General features: G+C 40.6%; 1 protein-coding gene across 1 annotated transcript in view; it reads left to right on the forward strand.

The window, feature by feature from the left end:
- Positions 1-475: 475 nt before the first annotated feature.
- Positions 476-25,481, forward strand: part of EFEMP1 (EGF containing fibulin extracellular matrix protein 1) — a 79,217-nt gene continuing 54,211 nt past the window's right edge. The window contains exons 1-3 of the mRNA XM_029911903.1: positions 476-559; positions 3,716-3,764; positions 3,924-4,187. Coding sequence (XP_029767763.1) covers positions 476-559; positions 3,716-3,764; positions 3,924-4,187 — 397 coding nt within the window. The remainder of the gene's footprint in view (positions 560-3,715; positions 3,765-3,923; positions 4,188-25,481) is intronic.

Here is a 25,481-nt window from a genome sequence, read left to right on the forward strand (position 1 = left end):
TGGGGGTTGTTTACAAAAACTGGCAGGATCCAGGTAAATCCCATTTTTACCTTTTTTCCCCTGGTTCTTTTACCTGTTAGATCTCTCACACACACATTTCTGGTGGGACATGAAGTCATTTGAAAATTAATTTTAAAACCAAATCAGATAATTGTGAGGATGTTGTAAATATGTATGGTACTTGGGTTATGTTGTTTTAGAGAACAGACACTTGAGTGTGATGCAGTGTTAATTGTTATATTATTTTAATGTCTGTTACTTCAGCTGAGGAAAGATAAAACAGACTAAGACATTGCTAAATCTCAGCCACTTCCTCATAATCTAACAAGGGCTCCATCTTGTCCTCCTTATTCTTCAGTGGAAGTCTTACCCTAGTAAGGAATGTGGGATATGCCCCCATAGCTGGTTATTCTTAGCTTTTTAACAGTAAAAGGTGCTAAAAATTGTTTTGTTTTATTTCTTTCTTTCAAGATTCATGATGTTGACAGTTATGTTCTTAGCTGCTTTCACTCTTACTACAGTAAATTCACAGGAAACTGAAGAAACTATAACATACACGGTAAGGTTTAATAGACTTTGAGATACTTATTGCTTAGCAGGGATTCTTTTCTAAATAACCTTCGACAGAGAAACCATAGTTCTTTTCCAATATAGAGTGTTCAGTTCAAAGTTCTTAGACTAAGGGTGCTTTTATAGTGAAACCAAGTTTCAGACTTTGAACTTGTTGGTGATACCTTCTGTTTTGAAAGGTTTATTTAGGTACTGAATTATATGAATTGAACAAAATTATAAGATGAGGCTTTTTCCCTACCTTTCAGAAAGATTTGAACCCTCTGGAAGTATTTTTGTTTTGTTTTATGGATGCACAAAATAGACTGGAAAATCATAAATGTACAAAGTAAATGTCATATGACATATTGTTATATGCAATTCTAAGTTCTGTGAAATAAGATGCCCGAGCATCTTCAAAATTACAGAAATACTGTATATGACTTATTTAAAACAAACGTATTACATTAATTACAAATATATGAAACATCATATATGTCGGCTATTAGTCAAAATGTTTTGCTCCATTTTTGCTAGGAGATTTCAAGGTGTTTTAACAAATTATAAGTACTGTGTAATGGTAGTCTTAAAATGTAATGCTGTATGTAAATTATGAAATTTTCTAGCTGGTATATCATCCGTGTCAAGAATAGTTTGGAACAATTATTTGAGTGGCTATGACCAGCTGCTAATAAAATATTGGAAATATGTTCTACTCACACCCTAAAATTGAAGTGATAAGAATAGAGGGGCAGGGCTGTCTCCTTTATATGTTACTTTTTCATCTATGTTTGCTCATTTACTTTTGTAATGAATATCACTGGCAAAGTAATGTTTACATTGGCTTGGATCATGAAAAACCCACATTTTCATATTTGACCCCTATTACAAACAGAGGCCCTGATCCTGAAACTTGTTTCATGTAGGTGGACTGCTGTTCCTGCACAGAGCCCCACTGAAATCAGTGGGATTCCACACAAGCAGAGACGTTTTGCCTTGTGTAACAAATTGTAGGATTGTGGCCAAAGGGCCTAAGATCATGCAATTGTTGCTCACATAAGTAGTCTCACTGAAGTCAGGGGACTGCTCACTTCAGTAAGTGCTGCAGAATCAGTCTATATGTTATAATTACTTATGTTACAGCAAAAAAACAATTTATAAAATGTTTAAAAGTGAGATTATGCCTAGTACCCAGGCTCATTTTCCATTTTTTATTGGGTATTCCCTAAAAAAAAACCTAGCATTCTTCCAGTAAGCTTGCCTAGTTTCATTTAGACCTACCATACATTTTTCAAAAGCCTCTAAGTGATGTAGGCTGCCAAGTCCCATTTTCCAAAGTGGCTTTAGCACTTAGAAGCCCAAACCTTATAGAATGTCAGTGGGACTTAGGCTTTAAGTGCCTAACTCACTTTTAAAAATGGGATTTAGTTGCTTTTGAAAATTGTATTATATGCATTTAGGGCCAAATCTTGGTTCCACCGAAGTCAGTGGCAAAATTCCCATTGATTTTGATGGGAGCAGATTTGGCTCATTAGTATTAAGTATACATTACTTCTGTTGTGCATCAGCAGGAATTGGGTGATTCAGTACATACATGAATTTGCTTGTTTTCCTTTGGGCTTGGGTTTTCATAGCTACAGTAACTTTTGTGGTGTCAACTCAGCATGTAGTCATTCCTTTAGAGAGCTAGAATTATAATACAATTAGCTGTCCTCTTACCCCCTCCTAACACTAGAGGCTTTTCCCTCCAGCTCACTGCTACATTTGGCAGATCACTAATGTCACCTGTGAATAAACAAAATGTTGTTGTTTCTACTGCTGATTCAATCTCTATTAGTAACAAGTTTCTCAAAACAACTTCAGCATAATATATTGAGCAATATGGATATCAACGCTCTGGGTCAAATTTATCCCTGATGTAGCTCCGCTAAAGCCAAGGAGATACAGCAAGAATTAATTTGGCTCACTGTGACTAGCTGATTTATTGCGTCAACTCCTTTTCTGCAACACTATGAGAAATAATATATCAAGCAGGACAGAAACACGTACTACATCTTAGTTTATCTGTTGATGTTTTACATCTGTATCCTCCTGCACTTCAATAGCACTACGGTGCTCAGTCAGTTTCCACTAATTGTCATTTGAGATGATAATTAAGCCTCTCAAAAAATAGATCTTGTGTTCTAGAAAATGAATACTTTGGGGCAGAGGGAAGATGCCCTTCTAAAAAGTCCTGGACCTTATCCCTCAAACTCTTTCTCACATTTGTAGTCCATACTGATGTGAATAGATACATGGACTGCATGTTTTTTCTCATTTGAATCCTGCAAAGTCTTACTCACATGAGTAGTCCCAGTGTTGCAACTTACAATTTTATCATGAGTCTCACAATACTTGCTGTTTTTCCTAAAGCCCAAGCTCCTGGAGTCATATGATTATGTGAGAATCTCAACTTTCTTCTTTAAAAAAAGAAAGTAAGTCTCTAGCCCTCCTGGCTGCAGAAAAAAGCTTAAGAACGTGAACCTTAATGGCTCAAAATCAAGAAGGGAAATAAAAAAGAGCCCACAATTTATTATTTTTAAAAATCTCATGATTTGGGGCATGACTCATTCTTTTTAAGATGGCAATACTATAGTTACATTGACATCAACAGGACTACTCCTGTGGGTAAGGCTTGGCAGGATCAAGGTCTTGAACTGGAGTGTCATCTACACTTTTATAAATCAAAGACCTTAGGATCTGGTCCTGCAAGATCTTGAGAGCCTTCTGCAACAATTGACTTCCCTGGGAACAGAGGAAGCTCATGTCACCTTAAAAGGTCAGGCCCTAAATTTGCCAATTTAGAATAGACATTAGGCCAACATTTAGGAAAGGATTATCCATTTCCTGTTATAAACTACTGCTTACTACTGAAGTGGGCATTCACCCACGAAAGCTTATGCTCCAATACTTCTGTTAGTCTTAAAGGTGTCACAGGACTCTCTGTTGCTTAGTTTTGTTACACAGCAGTATTGCACTGAGATCTATTTCCCTGATATTATCAAAAATATATAACCAGCCTGGTTATTGTTTGTTCAGAACACAATTTTCTGTAGCAATAGCAAGTGCATGAAGTATTTAAAATATTAATTCATCGGTCATTTTTCTGAATCTCTTTTCTATACAGCAATGTACAGATGGCTATGAATGGGATCCTGTCAGGCAGCGGTGCAAAGGTATAGTAAATCTTTACAAGTGAAAGAATTCTTATCTTCTACATCCCGTTTCGACGTTTTGGACAATACAAGTGTGCTTGCATGCCTTGTTACATTACTTATGTTAATGTCTGTCAAGGTCCTGTTTTAAAACTTGACTTGTGTTGTTGCTAACCACAGATATTGATGAATGTGAAATTGTCCCAGATGCATGCAAAGGTGGGATGAAATGTGTTAACCACTATGGAGGATACCTCTGTCTACCTAGAACAGCTCAAATTATTGTAAATAATGGGCGAGAAGACACAGCTGCTGAATCCACTGGTGGACGAAACAATGTCATTCGACGGACCCCTGCTGATCCTCATCGACCACCTCCAAATCCAACTCACCAAATACAGTGTGCAACTGGGTATGAGCAAAGCGAGCAAAATGTGTGCCAAGGTAAGCAACTGCCTTCTGTTAACCTTTACATTCATGCTCAAAGTGAATGATAGAAAACCATATGTACACACAATGACAGCAGTGGAGTTTTGTCCTTGCCAGCAATTGCATTGCTACATCCTAGTATAGTACACATATATTTCCTCAGGATGTTCTTTAAAATTTGTCATTTATATATTTCACTGTCATAGTTCAAGGTAACAATATTTGCGATTTTCTGCAGCTTTACCAACTCTGGTCCTGCTCCTGCTCCCACTGATGTGAATGTGTAGAATCAGTCCTACTGTTTATATATCTTCATTTAAAATGTAGATAAGCAAATTCAGTTGTATTAAGCATCTTGGATTACATTAAATGTGTCTGAGATACACTGCATTGAAGAAAGTAGGAAACATAGTACCTGAGAAAGCAAGGGATAGTCTTCCAGTTTCAGAGATTTCCTTAAACTATATATTTTCTCTAATTAAAATCTGAATGCATGAAAGATTAGTTGCACTATGAACTTTACCTTAGACTCAAACTATAATGTAGAATGTTTCATATATTTAGATCACATTTGCATACAGTCTCTATCTGAAAGACTAGGAACCAAACATCTGAACAACTTGTGCTCTTCCGATTTTAAAAGAGTAGATCGGCTGAGAGCCTGCCAGATTACTTCCAATATGAAGGTTAGCTAGCCTGTGAAACTATGGCAATGAACAGCATCCATATGAGTGTACATACACCATGCACAGTTCCACAATTCTCAGAGTATTAGCAATGCTAATGTTAATTCAAGAGTCAGACTTGCAACACTATTCTAAACTGAGATGGTTTCTCATTTGTTATTTGTTTAAATAGTTTACTTGAACATCTGTTACTTTTAGGAAGTATACATTTATGAAAGAAAAGATGTTGGGCTAAATTCTGCCCTGGATTCATAAGCATTGTTTTCAAGCAAGTCAATAGGAAACTTGTGGAGAACTCATAGTGCCCACTGAAACTTGGCCTGTTCATTTTTTCCATCCTCTGGCTTCAAAATCAATGTAATCATATAAAATAGTAGTAAAGTGGCTATAATCAGGGCACGCTGTGTTACACAGCTGTAGTTCCTTTCTTCTTAGTATTCATTTATACAGTACCAACACCATTTACTTACTAATAAGTAGAAGCGTAGCTATTGTAATAGAAACTGTTTTTAGTTACTACCATAAATCAAAATTTCAACAATGATGCTTCGTCTGTCTGACCAGTGTATTTTATGTCTTTAATTTCAGAATTATGGTACATGGAACTGAACTTAATGTGACATTTGTTAACATTCATTTTGTTGAATTTCAGTGTTATTTCAATTTAATGGATTATTTAATATATAATATATATTATAGTGTTCGTAAGTAACTCTAAAATGTTTTAAATAGAAGTGTGTTTCCTGCTACATACTTTTTTGGTTTACAATTACTTAAGGTGCCAGTGTGGAAGTGCTTAATTTTATGTACTATTAATGCCTTTACTGTGTTCTGAGTATTTTGAATTTGCATATGAATTTATAAAATTCATGGTATAATGAAGTATTAATTTCGTAGTGTTGAACAAAACATTCTAATTTCTTATACCAGCATTTTTGGAGAGGAAGGGTGCTTGTGGTATTAATATTTTTGTCTATTCTTTGGCTTCCAGAAAGCTTTCCAATGAAAGATAAAATCAGTTTTGTAAAGGCTTTGTTAACTATAACAATAATTAACTAACTGTGGCTAAAATCTTAACTTTGGCTAATCATGTTGGAGAAGCAGAATGTATGAACTAGTGGCCCCACAGAGGATTTACTTTATTGTTGTTAAAAGTTCTTATTGCATATGACAATTGCAGGAAGTACCCAGGGAATCTGACTTCCATACATACAGGGCTTGTCTACCTGGCATGGAAAAGTGCTCTACAGGGCAGGACATTAACGTGAATGTGGTACCTTTTAGAGCACACCAGCAGGGTCTACATGGGGAAGTTAGAGAACAACCCATTAGAGCTTTCTACAAAAAGGACCCTTGTAGCGTGCTTTGCCACACTGTGTAGATGAGTCCACAGTCACATTTAAGGATGTTTTATTGTTTAATTAATAAAAAAAAATAGTCCAACTCCTTCTAATTGTTTGCAGATGTATGACATTTTCCTTCCAGTCCAGCAACACTAAATAATATTTTACAACCAATGTGAAAGTTTGGGGACCTCTGTTTAAAACAATAGTATGCTCTGAGGAGCTATATTACTGACATCATGTTGAAGTAAGAAGGGCCTTCTGTTTTAATACAAATGTCCACTCCCTTTTTAAACATTGCGTAGCTATGGTACGATAATCCAAATACATTCACTTTGGTCTATAAATTTGGAATAAATTAGTATCTAAAGATTAATCACATTTGCATTCAATTTACTTCAATTTTCAACCAATTTTAGTCAACGGGTAAAGTTTAAAGATACACAATGGGCCCAGATTCTGTTTCTACTGACATGGAAGGCAAAAGTTTCTCTGACTTCAATGGACACTGTATTCTAAGCTCTTCCTACAACAATGCTGCGACTAATGTGATTAGCAAAAAAGAGAAATTTAGCTATTCATCCATAATATTTCAGCCATTTTTGTTATTTAAAAGAAAAGACATGAAAATTATTAAGATATTTCACTTTGATTAGTATCTACTGTCCATATATGGTATAATAAGTACTTCTCAGGTGGCTTTTGCAACATACAATCTACCATATTTATCCAAAAACAAAATCTCTATTCATAATGCATCCTACATCAGATACATAATACAAAATTGAAAAATAGCATGAATATATACTTATATGACAGGAAACAGTAGTCTTTTGCCTTAAGTTGCAAAGCAAAGACCTTTATATAAAATGCATACAGTAAAATTAAGTGTCTGATTTAAATTCAAAAACTCAGAAAATTCAGAGTTTAAAAATAATCAATTAGGTTTAAAATATGCCCTTAATTTGCTCCATTTTGTCTGATTCATATAGACAACTTCCACTGACAAAACTGAGTTCACGTTACTTCTAAAACAGCTCTCCCTGTTGCATTCAAATTGTTACTGAATTGCTAAGCTAAGTAGACAAACCTTTATTTAGCATGCTGACTGGTTTCTAGACTTCTCAGCTCTTCTCACACTGGTAAATGTGAGGGCTAGTGGGAGAACATCACCCAAAGAGGGAAGAAGCAGCAAGATTACTGAACAGAAATAGCAGAGGAAATAAATTTTTAAATAAACTTTAACTAACGGCCACCAACATTTATTTATGATACGGGAGAGCAACATATTAAAGTTTTCCCATTGACGTCAATGGGAGTTTTGCCATTAACTTCAGTGGGGCCAGGATTTCACCTCTACTGTATACAAGGAGTATACATATTTTACTTTTACTTTATTGTTCAGATCACTGAGGGCCTGATCTCATTGAAGTCAATGGCAAAAGTCCCAATGACTTTGATGGTGCAGGATCTGGCCTATATATAACTACTAGCTTTGGCTGGAATGGCATGACAATCAAAATGTACCTTAATGCACTAAGAAACTGCTACGTTTGAGAAGGAAAAATACATTTTGTACCACCCTATCATGAAAGCTCCACAAGCAGCTTAGTAAGCAAACTATTATTTTTCTCTCTAACCTGCCTGTAACCTTTGGTATTATGTACAAAACGTGTTTTTGTAGTAGTGTGGAACAAGCCCTGATTATATGAAAGAGTACCGTGTGTGTGTTACAAATACTTATATTTCATCACTAACAGTATCCTCTATAGCATGTAAGTATTTAATGTGTTCCATCAGTATTTTCAGCCTAGGATACAAGTCTTGTAAAGGTGCATTTGAGTTTGTGCGGTTTTTTTTTTAAACTGATACAGTTAGCTTCTATTTTTTGCATAGCCTCTTTTTGTGTTTTTTCTGGTAACAGCCTACACAATTATCTACCACATTCAATCCAGGACTTTACCTAGAGAAGTTGAATTAGTGCTACTTAATGTCACAATCCCTGGACCAATTTGTTTGTTGTTTTTTTCCACACAGAGATTAGTTTACATTATGTACATTAATTACACATTATGGTCTTGACTCAGCAAAACACTTAAGCAGTTGCTTAGCTTTGGCTTCAATGGATCTTAAGCATGTGTTTACTGAATTAGGGCCTATGTTAAGACACCTTTGTGATGCTTTGGTGTTCAAGCCAGACCAGTATGGGGTTGTGTCACTGCCTACCCTGCAACTCAGGGTGCTTTAAATGCTGTGCTACTGTGGCTTACAACCCTAACACCAACAACCAGCATATAAACATGCAGGTCACACCCTGGCTTCCACCGCCAAGTTACTCTTTGCAGGTTGACCCCAACATCCACCTAGTCCCAAATTTCCCCAAACCGTCTGCCCTGTAGTGTCCAGCCCTCTTGCTGAACACTTACAGACATTATTAGGTTCGCTGCTTCTTTAAAGAGACAGTGCCAAGCAGCTTATTACCTTAACTGGAGTTAACAAGCACTCTGTTTCAATCAAAGTATCGGATTGCTTTCTAGTAAAAGTAAAACAAGTTTATTAAACAAAAAGTCATTGGTTTAAGTGATACCAAGTATAAGGAATAAAGATAGAAAGGGTTAAAAGCAAATAAAAATAAAAATATGCTTCTAAATCTCTAAAACCTAATTTAACAAACTAGAGTCTCTTTTTTCAAAGTGTATCTCACCAAGTCTCTTCTCCAGCATGGCTGACCAGAATCTCTGGCCAGGACCCTTCACAGAGCTGAAAGTGGTCAGTCCCTTTGGCTTTTCAGGTGAAGGGGTTCTCTCCCCCTCTCTCTATAGTAGTAAATCTTCAAAATGTATTCTTCTGAAGGGTATCCCCAGATAAAGTTCCGTTTCCCTCCTGGCTGTAGACACCATGTTGTCTGGTGTAGACTTTATGCTGGTTCCTCCCCTTCTGGTGCTTTTTCCAATGCAAATGATGTCTTCCTGCAACCTCCAATACAAATGAGTATCACATAGACTTTGGTCACACCTGGTTTGAGGTGCTGGTCTCTTTCCTCTGTCTGGATAAAACCAGTTTATCAACATCCCTGACTCTCCTGGTTTAAACACACACATTTTAGTCACGTGTCCAACACCGCTATAAAGTTCTTTGTGGGTTTACCGTACATACGTGACACAAGAACATTAATGAACAGTGAGTTACTAATTTTCTAATGGTATATAACATGCCACTTTTAAGGTAAATATCATGACAACAGTGTGCCAGCTGGCAGTGGGGTGCTCTACGGGTCATAAACTTCTTGTTCCCCTTAGCCCATCCTCTGGAGTCGGGTCATCCTTCAAGCATCTGCCATCTTTGTCTGTCCAATGCGGCACTAAGGTCCATCCATTGCTTCCTAGGCTTTCTTCAGGGTCTCTTTCCTGCCAACATCTCCTTCCATGCTGTTTTCACCAGGCCCTCTTAATTCATCCTCAGTATGTGTCTGAACCAGCAAAGTCACACTTCCTGGATTTTGTTAATCACATCAATGACTTTGACTTCCATCCTAATGATTTCATTTCAAAAGCTGCCCCTTCGTGTAACTTGCATTGTGTGAAGATATCTTGAACACCACTTGTAGGCCATCTCTCTACCAGCCATGCTTTTACACCATATGACATGGTGGGGTGCACCATTGAATTATACAGTTGGGCTTTCAGTCTCAGTGTCATACACAACACCTGAGGTAATGTATGGCATAATTTTTCTGTTAGTCTCAAAGGTGCCACAGGACCCTCTGTTGCTTTTTACAGATTCAGACTAACACGACTACCCCTCTGATACTTAACACCTGAGGTGTTATTCAGCACTATTCCAGCACTCCCCAGTCTGGACTGCATCTCACATTCGAGCTCACCATCTTCCATAAACCTGCCACCAGGGTACTTGAACAGGTCAGTTTGGTGTAGGCATGCTCCATTAATCTCTACATCCAGTTTCCCTGTGGCACCTCTGCTGACCCACATTACCTCAGTCTTAGTCATGTTCATCCCATGCCTGTTTAGCTGGCCAGACCACTGGTTTAATATTTCCTATATTAAGACACCATTTATGAAATATTTTATTATTTATTAAAGGGGCACTATCAAGCAGTTAAAGATTGACATTTGACCATTGTTACATGAATAAAGCATTCATATTGACCTCTTCATTGGAAAAGTTGCCAACCTTAATTGTAATGCCGTTGTTCTACTAAGAGTTGTTACACTTTTCTGCTGACATCAGTAAAAGGCTATACTTGCTCACTTACATGGTGAAAGGGTAATAAAAATTGTTGTAATACCCTTTTATTAACATCAATGAACAGGAATGGCCTTTTCATGACAGTACTGATCTAGCATTTCTAAAGCATGTTCAAAGAATCTTTGGAGAATCCTCCTCCCTTTGCTGTGAAATTAATATACCATCATGGTATAATCTTCTACCCTCCAGCAAGGAACTACAATAACTTCTTCATAGAGCCAGAACAAATATTTTTCTTTGGTTCACTTCAAATGGTTCCTTTTTGCCTCCATTTCTATAAAGGCTCTACGCCTAGGAGCAGCACCACCCAGATCCAGAACCCATGCCCCAACCCTCGGCCCCAAGCCCCCTCCTGCACTCAAACTCCCTCCCAGAGCCCATGCCCCGCACACTCTCCTGCACCCCAACCCCCAGCCCTGAGCCCCCTCCCGCACCCAAACTCCATCCCTCCAATGGTAAGTATAACTCTTAGTTAACCGGAATTTTTGACTTACCGGCACCCCCCATTCCCTCAACATGCCAGATAAAGCTTTTACTGTACTAATATTGTACATTAATTGAAGACTGTATCTAGCTTAATAGAAAACATCTTTATGGAAAGGTTGCTGCAGTCTATATTTCAGTATAAACATCCCCCAAATGGTATTCATTTGGAATTTCACTATTCACCCGTCAAAAGATTATCTTCCTTAATACGTATTGATTTATTTAGATTTATAAGGCTCCAGGCATGTTTCTTTTAATTAAAAGTATAGGCCATGTAATATATAAAGCCAAAATCAGAAACTAATGAACCAGAGAAGCCCCTCCGGCTTCCTCTTCCCCTGTGATCCTGATCCTGTTTCTGCCTTCCCCACCCTTGTTGACACTGCAAGGGAGTTCTTATAGCCCAGTTCAGGGAGAAGCAGGACCAGGATATGCTAAGAGCTGCTCCAGATGGAGAGACAGTACACTTGCATGAGTTTCTCATCTGTTGAACAGCTCATTTGGAATACTTTGTGCAGCACTGGTCACCCCATCTCAAAACAGATATTGCAGAATTAGAGGCAGTTCAGAGAAGGGCAAAGAGAATAATCAAGAGCCTGGGAAAGCTCTCAGATGAAGAGAGATTGAAAAGATTGGACTTGTCTACCTCAGACAGGAGATGAATAAGAGGGGACGTGTTAAAAGTATCTAAAATAATGAATACTCTAAAGAAAGTAGATCGGGGACTTCTGTTCTCCTTGTCTCATAACACAAGAACAAGGGGACATTCAATGAAATTGAGGAGGGTGACATATTCAAAACCAATAAAAGGAAATACTTTTTGACTTAATGTGCAATTAAATGCAGAAATCACTGCCACAGGAATTCATTGAGGCCAAGAATTTAACAAGATTTTAAAAAGGATTGGATGGGTTATTCAGATGAAAAAAAATAACTAGAACATTTTTTGATATAAACCTGATGACTCAGTGTTTAAAGCACTGGTGGACAACCTGCAGCCTGTCAGGGTAATCTGCTGGCGGGCCGCGAGACAGTTTGTTTACATTTGCACGGCTGTCCCCAGTTCCCAGTGGCTGCGGTTTGCCGTTCCTGGCCAATGGACAGGTGGCCGTGCAAATGTAAACAAACTGTCACGTGGCCCACCAGCAGATTACCCTGATGGGCCGCGTGTGGCCTGCAGGATGCTCACCACTGGTTTAAAGCAATCGCTAACTGCTAGAGATCAGGATGAGACCAAATACTGGAGGGACAGAGTACCGCACAGCTGCCTTCCTACCGTCAGATTCTTGCACCTTTCTCTGAAGCATCTGGTGCTGGTCATTTTTAGTGACATGGTAGTGGACTAGATAGACCTTGAGTTTGATCCAGTGTGGCAATTCCTATGTTCAGTGAGTGCTGTCCATGGAGCTGATATAGATCCTCTCCACCTCTCTGTGCACTGGATCTCAGATCAGTCAACCTAGTGAAAAACTGGTTTGTGTATTCATATGGGAGTCCTGTCCCCATTCTGCCACATGAACAAAGACCAGGATTAGATTTTCAGCTTCACTGTCAGCAAACCAGTTTATTTTTGTCATAAAACTAATATGCCATGAAGAAATCAGGGAAAAGAGAGTAAAATACAGACATTTTTCTGTAACATTATTAAGCTTATGTACAAATAATCATATATAAATCATATATAAATACATTAGCTACCTAATAGAATTTAATGTGTTTCCATATCAATAAATAGAAATCAGATTGGAAATCAGCAAAAGAGCCAAAGAGTCCTAATGGAAGGAAATATGCACAATACTGAAATATGTTAATTTAGTCATTTATATATTCAATGCCTGGAGTTCAGCTCTCAGACGAGTCTACATTACGGGGTTAGGTCGAATTTAGCCACGGTAGGTCAATTTAAAAATGACTGCATCCACACAACCAACCCCGTTCCGTCGACCTAAAGGGCTCTTAAAATCGACTTCTGTACTCCTCCCCGATGAGGGGAGTAGCACTGAAATCGAGCTTGCTGGGTTGAATTTGGGGTAGTGCAGACGCAACTCAATGGTCTTGGCCTCCGGAAGCTATCCCAAAGTGCTCCATTGTGACCGCTCTGGACAACACTTTGAACTCCCATGCCCTAGCCAGGCACACAGGAAAAGCCCCAGGAACTTTTGAATTACATTTCCTGTTTGGTCAGAGTGGCGAACTCAGCAGCACTCAATAGCACAAGTGACCATGCAGTCCCCCTCGAATCGTAGAGCGTAGAATGTTTCTAAGCTTCCCCTATCATCTCCGTCCCTGAGGTTATCGCAGATTAGAAGGCAAAAAAAATGCACTTGCGATGACATGTTTTCCGAGCTCAGCACTGATAGGGCACAGCTTAATGCATGGAGGCATTCAGTGGCAGAGGCCAGGAAAGAATTAAGTGAGCGCGAAGAGCGGAGGCAGGACGTGATGCTGAGGCTAATGGGGGAGCAAACAGACATGATGAAGCATCTGTTGGAGGAGCAAACGGACATGATGAAGCGTCTGTTGGAGCTGCAGGAAAGCCAATAAGAGCACAGAGTCCCGCTGCATCCACTGTATAACCGCCTACCCTACTCCCCATGTTCCATAGCCTCCTCACCCAGATGCCCAAGAACACGGCGGGGGAGGCTCCGGGCACTCAGCCACTCCACTGCAGAGGATGGCCCAAGCAACAGAAGGCTGTCATTCAAACAATTTGATTTTTAGTGTGGCTACAATAAGCAATGTGGCCTTGTCCTTCCCTCTTCCCCCACCCACCTAGGCTACCTTGTCCGTTATCTCATTTTTTTTAATTAATAAAATGGTTATAGTTACTTTATTTAGAAGGGGGAGGGTGGTTGGCTTACAGGGAATTAAAATCAACAAAGGGGGCGGGTTTGCATCAAGGAGAAACACACACAACTGTCACACCGAAGCCTGGCCAGTCATGAAACTGGTTTTCAAAGCCTCTTTGATGCGCAGCGTGCCTTGCTGTGCTCTTCTAATTGCCCTGGTGTCTGGCAGCTCAAGATCAGACGCCAGGCGATTTGCTTCAACCTCCCACCCTGCCATAAATGTCTCCCCCATACTCTCACAGATATTATGGAGCACACAGCAAGCAGCAATAACAATGGGAATGCTGGTTGCACTGAGGTCTGACCTAGTCAGCAAACAGCGCCAGCGAGCTTGTAAACGTCCAAAGGCACATTCCACCACCATTCTGCACTTGCTCAGCCTATAGTTGAACTGCTCCTTACTTTTGTCCAGGCTTCAGGAGCAATGGGAGCAAGGGGTAGGCTGGGGTAGGTGCGACCGCGCGGTGCTGCCAGCTGGGAGAGCAGTCTGAGGCAGAAGCCTCCAGCTCGCATGATATTCCAGGCAGGACTGAATCTCCATGAGACGAAACTTAAAGAAGAGAATGACCTGGAGTCTCTGGCTCCCATTCGGTGCTCTAAGAGGAGGATGGCCATGTCTGTCCAGGCACCCCTGATCGACCTCACTGAGGAGGATTCCAAGGAGTCCTTCCAGAGCAGCAGTACCACATCTGCCAGCAGCACCCAGGAGGACCAGAACAGATCCCCCGAGTCGTCGCTGGGCAGCAGGAGAGCAGAGTTGCAGGGGAAGTGGTGGAATACTAGGATGGGAAAGATTTTGGAATTGGGGAGCTCATGTGGGGGAAGATCAAGGGCTTCTCCTGGTGGTCTGCAATCATTGTCTCCTACAGAGTCACGTCCAAATGTCAGGCAATCTCTGGAATGCACTGGGTGCAATGGTTTGGGGACGGGAAGTTCTCCAAGGTTTCAGCAGACAAGCTGGAGGGTCTGATGGCTTTTAGGCAGCATTTCAACCACTCCAGGTTTAATAAGCTGGTCTCCTATCGACGAGCCATACACCATGCCCTGGAGGTTGCTAGGATCCGGGCAGGGAAGACGTTCCCAGAACCCCCGGCCAAGTGGCTAAAAATTAACTTCTGCAACAACAGCAAGGAGCGGGTGGAGGAGGACCAGAGCAGAGAGCAAATGGTTTCCAAAGTCACAAACAACAACAGGAGCCTTGAAGACAATTGTTTATCGTGTGGGAGAAAAAACCCAGCCACATTCCACCCGCTGTTTGAGGGGGGCCTTTGCCAGACTTGCAGGGATCGATTCCTGGAGCTCTTCTACATGTACTACGAGGACGGGTGCCAGTCCTACTGCACCGTCTGCTGCGAAGGCAAGGAGCTGCTGCAGTGTAGCAATGCCAGCTGCTGCAGGTGCTTCTGTGTCGAATACTTGGAGGTACCTCGGCCAAGGCAAAAGAGCAAGAACCCTGGAGCTGTTACATGTGTCAACCACAGAAGTGCTATGGAGTGTTACAGCACCGACCGGACTGGAATGTACGGCTGCAAGACTTCTTGACATTCGGCAAACGACAGGAATATGATGCACCTAACATCTAAAAAGGCCCGCACATTTCCCAGAGTCACTATCCTTGATAACAGAACGTCAATGATTGCATTGGCTACTTGGATCACAGCAGCCCCCACAGTAGACTTGCCCACAACAGCAGGGGTGACGGTCAGCTGAGCGGGCTCCATTCTTGCTGTGGTATGGCGTCTGCACAGGTAACCCAGGAAAAAAGGCGCGAAACGATTGTCTGCCATTGCTTTCATGGAGGGAGGGGCAACTGATGACATGTACCCAAAACCACCCACGACAATATTTTTGCCCCATCAGGCATTGGGAGCTTAACCCAGAATTCCAATGGGCAGCGGAGGCTGCGGGAACTGAGGGATAGCTACCCACAGTGCACCGCTCCGTAAGTCGATGCTAGCCATGGTATTGAGTACGCACTCCGCCGACTTAATGCGCTTAGTGGGGACATATGCAATCGACTGTATAAAATCAATTTCTAAAAATCGACTTCTATAAAATCAACCTAATTTTGTAGTGTAGACGTACCCTGAAACTATAATTGTTTGTTCTGCAGTAGCACCTACAGACCTTAATGAGGGTTCCATTGTTCTAGGCAATGTACACATATAGAATGAACAGATGGTCCCTGTCTTACAGTCTAAGACCCTGATGCTGCAAGCACTTACACATGTGCAAATGAATAATCAAGTGCTTTGCACTTTACACATGGGCCTAAAGTGGTTTCTTCCTCAATTGCTTTTCTTTGGATTTGATTCTTTAAAGTTTTAATGAATATCTCTTGTGTCCAGTGTAGCCAAAACATGGTCTCAGCAACTGATGGTTCGCAGAAGCTGCGTGGGCCTCTTGGGTTCCATATGCATGCCTCATCTGTGACCACATGGTGCCAGATGGGCCATTGCACATTGACCCCACCCTGAGGAAGAGGCAAACGCATGACAGTTTTGAACAGTAGGCTAAGAGAAAAAAAATTAAAGAGACAATCTGGGTTTTCCCCAGACCAAGTACTCCATTCTGGGGGTTCAGCCAGGTAGAAAAATATATCTTCATTGCCTGAAAATAAGAAAAATGGCAATGGAGAGGAGGTTTTATCCATAACATTCCAAGCTGAATAGCCATGGGCACGCGATCTATCACAGGCTGACCTATTCAGAATACTGCAGAAACATACTTAACACACCAAAAAAAAAACCACTCTTGCTCCATGCAGGACCTCCTTTACTCTACAACTTCAGATTCAAGATGGTATTAATATCCCCAGGAGATACAAGGATGTGGATGGAGAGACTGATGGCCCTTAGAATCTGAAGTGAAAATAGGCAGTTTTGCCCATGCTTCTGTCTCTGTGTTTTCAGAGCATGTTAAGAGTAAACTAGGCTTGTTAACACATTTTTAAATATTCCGGTTCCATCTGCAGTATTTCCTGCATAGGCTTTATAGTTTACATTAAAAATCATTTACCAAAGAAGTCTAAGAAAATAGTGATGCACGATTTTGATTCTAAGATATACAGATAATCTACGATTGAAAATTACTACGTGCCTTTGTGTATGTGAGCCTACCAGTTTTTATATTAATTTGAAAAACAAAATTTCTCTGTTCAGTTCTTGATATTAAGTATGCTTTTTGTCCCATCAACTGGGGTTGGCAGCTCTTGTTCTTCATCTCCAAGCATTCTTGGAAAAGTGTGTCTTCCAAGCTGACATCACCCTTCTTCATTTCCCCTTGCAGCATCTTGAACCAGTGGGATGCTAGCTTGTGTACACTTTGGCCATCATATCCCACATATTATCATCATCTCACATGACCAACCCATCTCAGTTGGAATGCCTTCAGCTTTTCTGTGATGTGGGCCACCTGCATCAAAGCTTGTATGGTTTCATTGTGCAGTTCTTTTTTGACTTAGCATCCACCTGAGCATTCTCCTTTCGGCAGTGTGAAGTAGTTGCTCTTCTCTCTTCCTCATTGGCCAGCATTCCAACCCATACGTCATGGCTCGTCTAATCACAATCTTATACACGCTGCTCTTTAGTTTACTTAGCATATTCTTATCATAGAGAATTCCTGTCATCTCCCTCCATTTACACCAAAGCATTTTTCATGAAGCCTATAACATCCACATCATGGCTGAACACTGAAGTATTTAGATTGTTATACAGACTTTAACTCTATACCATCTAGCTCTACTGGCTGCTTCTCGTCCCTCTTAAGATATCAGAGACCATGGGTCTCGAACGCTGGTCCGCAGGGTTCTTAGGAGCTAGTAAGTTCTGAACGATCACCCAGTGATCTGCTAACGGTTGCCAGAACTAAAAGCTCAACTCTGACAGAGGACTTCAATCCTGGGATCTGACTGGCAGAATTCTGGGGGTCTTGACTGGTTCCCTGCTTCTATTAAACCAAGTACAGGAACAGAAAGTTGTCCATGCAACTGGGTTTCTCCTGCTTAGGACTACCTTCCCTGCACTGCCTGCTCCTACTGCCTAACTCTGATATCCTGATAACCTGATCCTGCCTGCCTCCTGACACCCAACTCTCAGTCTGTCCTCTGGCATATCTGAGAGTCTAATCTCCTCGTATCTGATGCAGCCTGGCTCCCGACTGACCTCTTGGTCAGACTGTCCACATCCTGATCATGACACAACAAAGCATTGCTCCTATTCTGTCTTCTCACAGATTTTCATTTTCTCATGGCTTACAATGTAAGCGATAGTTCTAGGTCCCTTTCCAGTTCGGATTTATCTTCACATCACCACATAGTGTCATCAGTGAAAAGCATGCTCCATGGAGTTTCTCCTCTAATCTCCTGCCTCAAGGTGTCCATTACAATCAAATAGAAATGGGCTTAAGGCTGATCCTTGATGAATACTTACTGTCACAATGAATGACTCACTGTAGCTACAGCTATAATACTGTTTTGCTACACTCGTACATGTCCATGATAGTCTGAATATACATCTCTGGCAGATGATATGGTATGACCACGGACACCACAATAACAGTTCTCTAGGAACTCTGTCATAAGCCTTCTTTAAATCAACAAACACTAAGTGCAGTTCCTTGCATTTCTCCCTGTACTTCTCCTGCAATATTCAGTCTGCAAACACTGCATCCATTGTTGACCTTCTTGGCATAAATCCGAATTGGTTGTCACTTACTTGATGCTCCAGATCCTCTTAGTCTTTTCTTGATAATTCTTCCCAGCCATTTCATCATGTGACTCATTAACTTGATGGGTTGTTAATTACTACATTCTTGCATATCTCCTTTATGCTTGAAGATCGGGACCAATGTGCTCAGGCATTTTTCCAGTACAGAGAACTAAGTTTTAAAAGTTTGTCATCATCATCGCTACCTCATGGCCTAATGCTTTAAATGCCTCCGTAAGCACACCCACTGCCTTCCCCATGTTTCATCATCTTTAGCACCATCTTTAGCTCCATGATGGTGATGGGCCTTGAGACTGTTGCTTGCTCATACTTCCCTCAACGGTTTCTGTGCATTCTCTTCACTGGGCAGTATTTCCTAAAACCACTGCCACCTGCTAGTGATTTCATTGTCTTCCACCAGCACTCTTCCGTTTTCATCTTTGTCACACTTCACAGCTCCCAAGTCCTCTGTGCTTCTGTGCCAAATCTTTTCCCTTTCCTTCATTAGCAGTCCTGCGTATAAGACCCTTAGCTTAACACTATTTTTACTATTTAGCATAATGGCAAGCAAATTGTTTCTTTTAAGATTTTTATTGGCTTCTATTTCACAGCTGTCCTAATCTTCTTTAGTTTAGTGCTTAGTTTGCATAAGGATTAGATTTATGACTCAGTCTTCATACATTTATTATTGCAGAAATCTCACTAGTATCAAATATTACTTACAGAACACTGTATTTCTGTAAGAAATCTGGATCTTGGATTTAGCCAAGCACATAAAAGATACTATATATTCTGTTACTATTAACAGATGAAGACATGTATACCATTCATTATTCAGTTACAATAATAGACAAAAGAAGCTGCTGAATAGGAAAAGACCATTTGGACCAATAAGTCTAAATTTCTCTGTCTCCCCAACACTGTTATGTCACTACATTTTACTCCCCTGTCTCTCTCAATAATTTAAATTAGTGGGAGTTAGGTATCCAGGCACTTTTGAAAATCACTCAGGCACTATCTGCATCTTTAGGCACCTAAAAATACCGTTTAAAACAGGTCCCAGTGGATTGTGTTCAGTCTGATTCGCAAAATAACCACCACCCTATTACTCCACACCCATTTTTAGAAGTGAAATCTAGTCACGACGTGAAACATTCAGATAAGTTCCTTTCATTACCATTTGCTAGCCAGGATCAGAACTAGAAACGACAGAACACTGCAAGGACAGTTCCTGTGGCATTACTCCTGGCAGGGAATGGAAGTGTGAGTATCAGAAAGCTTACAAGAGAGTTGTTTTCTTGATCTTTTCAGACTAATTTTTCAGACTTAAGAGACCTGATTCTCCACTGCCTGGCACCCTGTGCAGAAACTCACACATGTTCAGAATAGGAGTGAAGTCTTAAGATTTTAACTACAGGAGTCAGTGACCACACAAGGTGAAAATGAGTGGAGATTCAGGCCCAGGAGGTTCAGAGAAGCATCCAAAACAGCCTCAAACCCTAAACTTTTTGCCGTATGCCCATTACCAGATTGTTGCTTTTTTTCCCCCAAAGAGCCTTCTACTTTTTTCTTATACTATTTGTTTAGTTCCTACTCATCTGTTACACTTTAGCCTCTTTTTTCATTTCCCTCCTCCCCATTTAAAAAAACGAAACCATTCTACATGTGGTCTTCTTAGAAGTCACTTAAATATGGACTTGGGCCTGAAAGGCACCGAGCATTTTCCACTCCCACTGAAATCCAAGGTACTAGAAGTCACTCGGGATCTCTCAGGATGGGGCCTTAGCTTCTGCTGTTCTGAAGTATATTTGAAACCTAGAAATTAAGGCTGTCAATTAATAACAGTTAACTCACACGATTAACTCAAAACAATTAATCAAGATAAAAAAAATAATCACGATTAATCGCAGTTTTAATTGCACTGTTAAACGATAGAATACCAATTGAAATTTATTAAATATTTTGGCTGTTTTTCTACATTTTTAAATATATTGATTTTAATTACAACACAGAATACAAAGTGTACAGTGCTTATTTTATATTATTTTTATGACAAATATTTGCACTGTAAAAATGCTAAACAAAAGAAATAGTATTTTTCAGTTCTCCTCATACAAGTACTGTAGTGCAATCTCTTTATTATGAAATTGTAACTTACAAATGTAGATTATTTTTTGTTACATAACTCAAAAACAAAACAATGTAAAACTTGAGAGCCTACAAGTCCATTCAGTCCTACTTCTTGTTTAGCCAATCGCTAAAACAAACAAGTTTGTTTACATTTATGGGAGATAATGCTACCTGCTTCTTATTTACAATGTCACCTGAAAGTGAGGACAGGCGTTCACATGGCACTTTTGTAGCCAGCGTAGCAAGATATTTACGTGCCAGATGCACTAAAGATTCACATGTCCCTTCATGCTTCTGCCACCATTCCAGAGTACATGGCTCCATGCTGATGACTCTTGTTAAAAAAATGTGTTAATTAAATTTGTGACTGAACTCCTTGGTGGAGAACAGTATGTCTTCTGCTCTGTTTTACCCGCATTCTGCCATATATTTCGTGTTATAGCAGTCTCGGATGATGACCCAGCACGTTATTCATTTTAAGAACACTTTCACTGCAGATTTGACAAAATGCAAAGAAGGTACCAATGTGAGATTTCTAAAAATAGCTACAGCACTCAACCCAAGGTTTAAGAATCTGAAGTGCCTTCCAAAACCTGAGAGGGATGAGGTGTGGAGCATGCTTTCACAAGTTTTAAAAGAGCAACACTCCAATGCGGAAACTACGGAACCCAAACCACCAAAAAAGAAAATCAACCTTCTGCTAGTGGCATCTGACTCACATGATGAATATGTGTCGGTCCGCTCTGCTTTGGATCATTATCAAGCAGAACCCGTCATTAACATGGACTCGTGTCCTCTGGAATGGTGATTGAAGCATGAAGGGACATATGAATCTTTAGTGCATCTGGCACGTAAATACCTTGCTACAACAGTGGCATGCAAATGCCTGTTCTCACTTTCAGTTGACATTGTAAACAAGAAGCAGGCAGCATTATCTCCTGCGAATGTAAACAAACTTGTTTGTCTGAGCAATTGGCTGAACAAGAAGTAGAACTGAGTGGACTTGCAGACTCTTAAGTTTTACATGGTGATCTTTTTGAATGCAGTTATTTTTGTACATAATACTACATTTGTAAGTTCATCTTTCATGATAAAGAAAGTACTAGAGTACTTGTATTAGGTGAATTGAAAAATACTTTTTTTTTTACAGTGCAAATATTTGTTATCAAAAGTAAATATAAAATGAGCACTGTGCACTTTGTATTCTGTGTTGTGTAATTGAAAGCAATGTATTTGAAAATGTAGGAAACATCCAAAAATATTTAAATAAATGGTATTCGATTATTGTTTAACAGCATGAGTAATTGTGATCAATTTTTAAATCGCTTGACAGCCCTACCAGAAATCCATTCAGAAGTTCTTAGGCAGTTTGCATTCCCATAAAATCAACAATATTAAAGACTAGCTCATCTATTGCTTCCTCTGGTACTTTCTCATGTGGGTTTCAAAGCAAATAATGATGTTTATTGTAGATTGTAGGTGCTCTCATCAGTTGGGCTCTTTGATAAGATTAGGTCCAGATAGGCTCTATCCACGTAGGATGTTCAACAAATTAACGGAACTCAATCTTGCAATTGTTCTCTCACCTGTGTTTTGTAGTCATTGACTGAGCTAACATCTGAGTAATTAAAACAAGTCCTTTAAGCACTGTTCCAGCCTTCTTACAGCTGTAGAAACAATTCCCAATCCACTTTCTTTAACTGCCATTGATATCTGATATCACCTGGAAGAAGACCATAGAGCTCAAAAGCGTGTCTCTTTCACAAACAGAAGTTGGTCCAATAAAAGATATTACTGCAGCCATCTTGTCTCATTGATATCTACAATTCAAGAAGAGCCAACACTCACCTGACTAGTTTATTGTTTTTGCTGTCTCATTTTTACAGGCTTAACATTGTACCTAACCTGTATTTACTTTCCTTATCTCTTTTGGTAAACTTTTTAAAATTCCATAGGAAAGAGGTTTTCCATTTCCATATTCCTGCAGTGTTTGAACTCCCAGGCAGGTTTGTTCCTGGCTAAGTATATGCAGTTAGCCAGAGAAGAATTTTTAGGGGGTTGTGTTATGGCCTAGAAATGTTGTTTCTGAAAGATGAGGGCGCACCAGACCAAACATCATGCCCAACCCCAGAAAAAAGTTCAATGGGGGAAAAGGGCATCACCACTAACTATACTCCTTGTTGATGTGGGCAGATCATCCCTGGCCACCACCATCCCCTGGAATCAGGAGTGGGAAAAGCATCCCTTGCCACACAATTAAAAAAATTTGCCCAGTAGATCAGCCAGGATCTGCCCTCTTCCCTGTTTGTACAAGGGAGTTTACTAATAATTCCTGTGGGGGTCTCAGGAGCTACCAATACTAGTAACCCCCTGTAGTACTTAGAGAGTTAATTCCTAACTATTCCCTGCCATACTACATATTTAATTTTAGTATGCTTTTTCGAGCACCTACATTTTCTGTCACAACCACAAATATTTTCAAAAACAACAATTTTCTCTAAGTCACTTATAAAGTACTCTTTCTGGGATTTCATTAACTTGTGCAGAGTGGAATACACCATCAGAGAAACTTCCCATCCCTTTATGGCCATCTTGCAGGGCTCACCTTCTCACAGAACTGCATTTTGCCAAAGTATGTTCTCTTTCAGTTCTCACTTAGGATCATTTTGAGACTAGCACAATGCTGTATCTATTTTAGTTTATTTTTGTTGGCAGCTAATTTATTTTACCATGTACCCACGTGAACAAGATTACAGATCCTGGACTTTTTTACAGAATTTCTTTGGCTACAACCTCTCTGTGGATTTCACTTGGCAGAAGTGATATCAAGCAGAAGTCTCTCCCTCGGCCTCTGATATAAACTGAAATATACTTTAGAAATAGAAAATACAGCTAATGACAGTAATGCCTCTGGGCATATGGCCACTTTTGGGCTATGAGAAAAATTCAGTTAGATATGATTAATAAATATAATTAATAGGATGCCATAGGCACTTTACAAACAGAGGAAGAGAAATTCCCTGCCCTGCAGTTTTTTGAAGGGCCGAACCAGGGAGAATAATATACAGAGAAAAATAAGAGGAGAAGGAAGGCGGGAGGTCAGAGGTGAAGGAAACAAACAAGGAGAAAATTTTGATTTGTCATAGTTGGAAGTACAGTTTTAAAGCTCTTGAGACAATTTACCTATGGTGGACTTAAATGAAATGTTAACTAGATTTAGATTTAGTGCAATGTCACCTATGTGTCTCACAAGTAATTTGGCAAAATTCTGAGTAAAACATTCAGCATTTTTAAAAGAAGCCAGTTTATCCTGTTAAAATTCAGTCCAATTGAAGGACTCTCATTGACTTCAGCTAAAGCTGAATCAAGCTCAGATCAACCAAGTCTCCTTTGCAAAATCTCTCATTAGTGAATATCTTCATTCTCATTCAAGAGAGATTATGATCTGCTTAGATGATATGACTGTGATTTACACAAAGAGACTTCTTTGGGGTTTTCGCTTACAGAAGCTTCAGATCCTAAATCCTACCATGCAAACAAAAGTGTTTTATTATGTTTGGAGGAAGTATGAGAGAAATATAAAATTACAAAGCTCTAGTATAGCTTAACTAATCCATTATTGCTTTGCTCCAATTTAGTATGTTTAAACATTTTGCAAACAAACGTGCAATTTACCATGCTCCCTAATGTTCTCAACTGTGGAAGGGGGGCAAAGAAGTCCCTCAAATATGAGCTGAAAAGTCACAATTCCAGGGAAGCATCAGCACATTGCACCTTCTTCCTAGCCCTTTTTAGGGAGCCTGCCAAAATAACTCCATGTTAAAACTCTGCAAGGGTTGATCCTTGAACTTGTGGTTGGCACAGAGATGGAGTTGTACTGCAGGTGCTTTCCATGGCAGGCTACCCTGGGGATCCAGCAGATTTCCCATAGTGCACATGTGCCCAGCTCTCTTTCCTGATACTCAAAGGTTATGGGGTTTTCAGAAGAGCAGGGCTTCAATGCTGTGTTTTGTGGTCTCCCCACTAAGGTCTGATCTACACTTAAAATTGACATCAATTTAGCTGTGCTGCTCAGGGGTATGAAAAAATTTCCCAAACTTGGGACGCCGCTTGTGTAGGGAAAGCCTCTGGCGGGCCAGGCCGGTTTGTTTACCTGCCGCGTCCGCAGGTCCGGCCGATTGCGGCTCCCACTAACCGCGGTTCGCTGCTCCAGGCCAATGGGAGCTGCTGGAAGCGGCGGCCAGTACGTCCCTCGGCCCGTGCCGCTTCCCGCAGCCCCCATTGACCTGGAGCAGCGAACCGTGGCCAGTGGGAGCTGAGATCGGCCGGACCTGTGGATGCGGCAGGTAAACAAACCGGCCTGGCTTGCCAGGGGCTTTCCCTACACAAGCGGCATCCCAAGTTTGGGAAACACTGACATATACCAAGAGAGCTCTAGCCCTAGTGACACTGGTAGAGAGGCAGTGTCATAGGTAGGATAGTCCTAGGCCATTTAGGGCTTTTACAGGTCAAAGGCAACATCTTAAACTCCACCAGAAGCCAACAAACAGCCAGTTAAGATCATGAAGCATTGGTGTCATGTGCTCACAGCATGACATTTAACAAAGCTACTGCATTCTGCCCTATCTTCAGTCTCCAAGTGGTGTAAGAGGTAGCCATTGTAGGGCATATTGTAGTAATCTAATATCAAGGTGGCAAAGGTCTGGATCCTGGAAGCAGGGCCGGCTCCAGGCACCAGGCACCCAAGCTGGTGCTTGGGGCGGCACCTGGAGGGGGGCGGCGGGGCGCTCCGGCCGCCGGGGAGCGCGGGGCCACAGCCGGGCTCGCCGCCCTCCCCCCT

The sequence above is a fragment of the Terrapene carolina genome, unplaced genomic scaffold (genome assembly GCF_002925995.2).
Source record: "Terrapene carolina triunguis isolate 2854851 unplaced genomic scaffold, T_m_triunguis-2.0 Scaffold132, whole genome shotgun sequence".
NCBI lineage: Eukaryota > Metazoa > Chordata > Testudines > Emydidae > Terrapene > Terrapene triunguis.